The sequence below is a fragment of the Nelumbo nucifera genome, chromosome 4, assembly GCF_055504915.1.
Source record: "Nelumbo nucifera cultivar China Antique chromosome 4, China Antique-T2T, whole genome shotgun sequence".
NCBI classification, from domain to species: domain Eukaryota; kingdom Viridiplantae; phylum Streptophyta; class Magnoliopsida; order Proteales; family Nelumbonaceae; genus Nelumbo; species Nelumbo nucifera.
Window position 1 is genome coordinate 31287417 of NC_142652.1, and position 6390 is coordinate 31293806.

The window sequence follows — 6390 nt, forward strand, 5'->3', positions numbered from 1 at the left end:
AAAATTTGAAAAATGAAAATTAAAAAAATTAACAGAATAGACATCAAATAAAAAAATCTTAAAATTATATTCCGTATAAATTGTAATGTTTACAACCGTTCATATATGAAATAATAAAAATGAAATTAGAAAATTACAATGAAATTAGAATAAAATAATATAATAAAAATTAATATATATATATATATATATATATATATATATATATATATATATATATATAAATTATGATATAAAAATGTGGGCCGTGCTGTGGACCATGCCGTCCCATGGACCTGTAGGCCCGGCCGGATCCAGGTTTGAGGACCACGACCCCAGTCGTGCCGGCACATGGGTGACCCGCCCACATTAATGCTCTAGGCTAACCCAGCTCAAGTCGATTGCAGCCCTAATAAAAACTTCTAGCAACCAAAGAAGAAAGAAATTAAATTCCCTAGGTTGAACAAGAGAGAGCTGCAGTTTCTGCGTAGGTGTGTTAGGTCGATCCGGTTTGTCTGAGAAAATGCGAGATACTGGCTACATCACAGAACAAGGTTGAGGTTGGAACGAACAAATCCAGAAAACAGCGGGCGGTTGGGTTTGAACTTTGAAGCCATAAGCCATTGGAACTTGAAACTTGAAAGGGTGTTAGACTGTTGAGAAGGTGAAGAGGTTAGGGTTGGGGGTGGGGCTCATTGCTCAACTCAACTTTCAAGACTTAAGGTTGTTAGAATATGAATAGGGAAAGCAAATATCGAGGGAGCTATCAGTCAAAGTTAAAACATGTGACCACGCCAACTTTTCTTTTCCTCCTCCTCAGGACTTTGAACTTTTTCTTTAGGGCATTTACCCAAACCACAAATCAAATACAAAGTCACCCAATAAGAAAGTGACTTATACTTAACAGCAACTAACAATCACTCTCCTCCTCATCAATTTTTTATTTTTTATTTTTTTTAAGAAGAGAAAATACTCTCTCTCTCTCTCTCTAACACGCACGCAAACCGCCGGTCAAGTCAATCGTCAATCTCTTCGTCTCTCGTAAAACAAAGCCCCCACTATATCTTTCTATATATATATATATATATATTAACGGAGCTGTTGTTGGGTGGATGTTCTTCTACCTCGCTCCTCTCGACTCTTAGTCTTTCTAGATTGATTACTCAGAAAACCACAATGACGAGGAAGCCTTGTTGTGATAAGCAAGATACCAACAAGGGAGCTTGGTCCAAGCAAGAAGACCAGAAACTCATCGATTACATCCGAGACCATGGGGAAGGTTGCTGGAGGTCTCTTCCTAAGGCTGCAGGTTTGTATCTCTTGATGATTACAAAAATCTTATCCTCCTCTCTCTCTCTCTCTCTATCTCGTATAGGCTTCTTTTTCTTCTTCATCAACTTACCGTTTGATGATTTTTCTCACATAGATCAATATGAGGAATACATACAAAAACTAATAATGCATTTACGTGTCTTGTTTGTATCGACCAGGCTTGCTTCGTTGCGGTAAAAGTTGTAGGCTGAGATGGATAAACTATCTGAGGCCAGACCTGAAACGGGGCAACTTTGCTGAAGATGAAGAGGACCTCATCATAAAGCTCCATGCGCTCTTAGGCAACCGGTACGATATCTGTTCCCAAACCCCTTCAATAATTCTTCACAGATGCTTGGAAGAAGTGTTACTGTAAATAATATATTGAACAGTATTAATTCATAGAATCCGTTAACATATAATTATCGTCAGTTACCTCTGTGACGACGTTCTTTGTAATGAAAGAGGGGAAGAGAAGAAAAGAAGAAAGGAAACCAAACCTTCTTTGCACCAATTAAGCTTTAATTTCCTTACAAATTATAGCCCCTAACTAACTACTTAATAAAACATATAATCTGATTTTGTGGTGTGGGGATTGCTTCAGGTGGTCATTAATTGCTGGGAGGCTTCCGGGGCGTACAGACAATGAGGTGAAGAACTATTGGAATTCCCATCTAAGGAGAAAGCTGATTAGTATGGGTATTGATCCCAACAACCATCGCTTGAATCATACCCTCCCTTCTCCAATATTCAAAAAGGTCTCTGGTAGTGACATTTCATCCGGTTCAAAGAACCAACAAGCAACTAAGCCGTGCCCACCGGAAAAGTCCCATGGCGACGAAGATCAGGTGTCTGACGGTAGAAGCTCCCTAGAGGAGGACACTTCAGCTTGTGCCTTGCCCGATTTGAACCTTGATCTTACCATGAGTACTATTCCATCTTCACCGGTTGCTATTACAGAAGAAAGACAGCAAATTGCAGATTCAAATGTTAAAAAGGAAACTCAAACTGCCCCCTCCCCTACACTTGTTCTCTTTAGATGATTGAATGCTTGGATCTTGTAAGACTAGTGAAAATTTGGGGAAAACTGGAGATCAACTACAAGGCATGCATTCACATTTGGTTGCGCATAAAACATTGGGTTTCCCACCTTATCTATCATTGATTATATTCAAGTCTAAGCAATTGAAGGCATTTAATTGCATATTGTCGATGTGGTAAGGATACGACGTCACCGACCGGTTTCATCATTCATGTGCACTGAGAAGAAGGAACAGTACTGCATGCATGCCATGCAGGGTTCAACTATCTCATTCGCAAAGACAAGAAAATCATAGAGCTGGTGCACTCCATTTGTAGAGGAGGGTCCTGTATATTTTTATCAGACCACCAATTTAGAGAGTAGTTTATGGTACTATATATGTCATCTAGTTTATGTATTGTCCACTAGAAGTCAAAGTTATTAATTGTAGAGCTTATGGTGGATATGGACATTGTATTTGAATTTGATGCTATTTTCATAGTTCCTATTGGTATTTTTCTCATGCATAGAAATTCTCACAAAGTTATCCAAAAGTACTGATGATACCAGATCAATAAGAGGAGGGTGTACTGCTTCAGAATACTTGGGATATCAACTCCATTCATCAACTGGACAAAAGCATAGTCACATAGTTTGGATAACATCTACACTACTTTTCTTTTGGTAATTGATTATTAATTTGTTATTAAAGGTAATTATAAAATGAGATATCTACTAATAAGCTGAAAATTTAGTGATGGAAGTTAGAGAAGGAGAAGCTAAAAGAAAAATGTCTTTTATATATATATATATATATATATATATATAGTTAGCTAGTTAGTTAGTTAGTTAGTTAGTTGAATCTATGTTCTTGGTATTTACAGTACTAGGGCAAACAGATATGTGGGGGCATATGAATATACCATTGCGGATAATAATTAAATCATCAATAGATAATTCCCATTATTAGAAATATTTGAGTTCCAACTCCAAAATGAGCTTTTTTGTAGAACATTCGATCGGGTGTCTATTATCCGAGAGATCAACGCAATCAGATTTTACATCCCTAAACTTGGATACATAGAATATCTGTTAATTAAGTACCAAACATTCAAAGCAAGAACATGTGGTGAAGCTATAAAACTATTAAGGAAACCTCTATTCTTATCCATTGGTAGGAGTAGTTGCATGTGATTCAAGCTTCCAACTAACAGGATACCTTGAGAAATGTTGACCCAGTTGCACAAATTTCTCCATACCTATACCTAGTTCATAGTATATATATTGTTTAGTATTACAATATATTAATGTGCTTATTGTAATTCTCATGCATGGTTTTAAAAACTGATCCGGAAATGGAATCATTTTAGCCACCAGTTCGCAGGTCAAATGATCCAACTGTCCGATTTGAAGCCCAGTTGGATGGCTACAGAGTCATGACCGACTCCCGGGTCAATCGGTCTGACCATCTGGTCCAATCAAGTTTTCAAAACCATCCTCTCATGTGTTTATGGCTAGTCCAATACATTTTAATCCATCTACCGTTCAATATGAACAGACAGAAGATCTTTTTGTTCTTATATAAGCTGAGGTAATTCCTCCATATTCTAAGCTTAATGGTTTCTTTTTTTTTTTTACTTCCAGATTTTCTCTCTTGTCATCTGTGACTCAAATGTGAGTAGATAGATATTTTGTCTAAACTTGCAATTGGAAGAGCGACATTCACGACGAATTTATCGGTTTAATTCCATTTTTTTTTATTGAGGTTTGGTAGGTGGTAACTTGGGTCAATACCTACCTTTCCACAGGAAATTTTGGGTAGAACCTAGGCTTTTTTTTTTTTTTTTTCCCTTTGTTACTCAAGTTTTCATTGAAGAAAACCATATGCGTCAGGCCGAAGGAAATTAACTAACCCGGCTAGCTGCAGATTGGTGTAAAATACACTCAAGAGTGAGTTCAGGTCTAAAAGAAATAGAGTTTACATAAAGTTTCACTGTTAAAAGTAACATACATATCAATAAGGAACTCAGGAATTGAGAACTAAGGATTATGGTGCTAAACTGAATTAGAATTTAAAATAACAGTATTGTTGCTTTAAAGTCTAATTCCCCATTTTTATTTCATTAAGTCATCAGGAGGGCTTTGTTTTTCCCTTTTGGTTTGCTTTCTTTTTCTTGTTTAATTTCTTTGCGGCAAGATGGAGAGGCCAGACTTCGAGATTAGAAAGAGAAAACAGAGCTCTGATACCTTCGGAGTTCGAAAAACTATTAAGTTGAACTTTAACTTTTTGGTACTCAAGAAGGAAATTCAGTGCCAAAGTAATGCCATATCTTTTTAGAAAATAAAATTTTGTTTCTACTTATATTTGTGTATTGAAGATATTTTCTACTTAAATATTTTTTGTTTGTTTAAATAAAAAGTTGCCTTATTTTTTCCCAGAAGTTTAGAAATTTAAAATAGAAAAAAAAATAAATATCTGTTATGAAAAAGATTATAAGAAAGAAAGTGGTTATTCTTTGGGTGAACTCAGAGCCCAGATGCATTAATTTCCAAAGGAATCAAAGTAGGATAGGTCGAGAAGAGCTAGAGAAGAGAGCTTATTATACTACACGGTAAATAACGAATCAAAATAGGATGATAACCAATCTAACATTCAACAGGACATAAATGAGAGAGCATCACCCTTGCCTCTATGGTCTCCCTCAAAATAGACTGAATCTCACGTTAGAGCTGTTATAATCCTACTTGGGATCATAACAAAATAGCTCTGGCTTGGGCATTGTTTTGAGAAATCACAGAGGTGAATTGGTCTTTGTTAGAGCTATAAGAACAGAGCCTTCAGATCCTGATCATAGAAGCACGTACCTTTAGAGATAGACTGCAGTTCTTCTGATCTGAACCTGAACTGTATTTGACTTGAAGGAGATGCTCAAAAGGCTGTTTCTGTCCTATTGGATGTTTACTGTCACATCCTTTGGCAAATTCATACAATTATCATAAATTTTAAGTTGCAAATATCTCCTTTGTACCACCTAGAGTAGCCCATACTCTCACTGATTTCTTAAAACCTGTACTGACTGATGATCTATTCTTTCCTAACGAGATAAAAGGAGATTTTCACCCCTGTTCAACGTCTTCTTGACGAGAATAGGGGAGTTGCAACGGTGACAACCTCCCCTCTCTGATCTATTCTTCCAGCGGCAAGTAGGGGAGTTGCAGAGAAAGTTTTACTACACGTTGGGAAGATTGTCGACAAAAGTAAGGAGCATCTTAAGTTTGCCCCTGCCTTCGGATGCCAACCTAGCGTGCATCTCAACAGCCATAGCATCAATGACCTGCCTCAATCTTCCTATCGACGTTGAACATCCCTCCTCTAATTCCCTCAATACACCGACCACTCGGTTCCATTTCCGCCGACTCTTCACTCGTCTACCAACCAATATAGCAGCGATCGTATACGACACTACCAGACAACTCACAGCCAAACCAAAACCCGCCTTCCCCATCTCCACCTCTCGCTCTCTCCTTGCTTCAAACCAGTCGAGTCATCGAAACAATACAGCCAACAAAACGACCCTTTACTCCACTCCCCCTCTTATATCTCCTTCACTTCAACTGGTATCAATAGATTGCTTTTCCCGGCGGCAAACCCGGAGAACCTTCGTCGGAAATCTGTGAGGACGTACTGTTCGACTAGATGCCCAAGAGAATTGCTGTTTTAGAGATAAACAGATGACGAAGAAGAAGAGAGAGAGGAAGGGAGAAAGCTCTTTGTTTCCTTTTAATTATAATTATAATAATTATAATTATTATTTTTATTATTATTATGATTATTATTATTATTATTATTATTATTATGATTATTATTATTATTATTATTATTATTATTATTATTATTATTATTATTATTATTATTAGTTGGATCCACATGTGTCCACGTGGGCTCTCAGTTGAAATGTATAGTATAACATGTAAAAAGCATTATATATATGTATGAGTGAAGTGAGGGCTAAAATTGTTATTTATGTCAATATAAGCACTTATGCATAGGGAAAATAGCTTACCAAACATTTTCACCC

The 6390-nt window shown here is 36.8% G+C and overlaps 1 protein-coding gene across 1 annotated transcript; it reads left to right on the top strand.

The window, feature by feature from the left end:
• The first annotated feature begins 1065 nt into the window (after positions 1–1065).
• Positions 1066–2838, top strand: LOC104609910 (MYB-like transcription factor 4). The gene is made up of 3 exons (XM_010276336.3): positions 1066–1288; positions 1470–1599; positions 1895–2838. The coding sequence occupies exons 1-3, from the start codon at positions 1156–1158 to the stop codon at positions 2331–2333; spliced, it is 702 nt and encodes a 233-aa protein (XP_010274638.1). The 5' UTR covers positions 1066–1155; the 3' UTR covers positions 2334–2838.
• The last annotated feature ends 3552 nt before the right edge of the window (positions 2839–6390 follow it).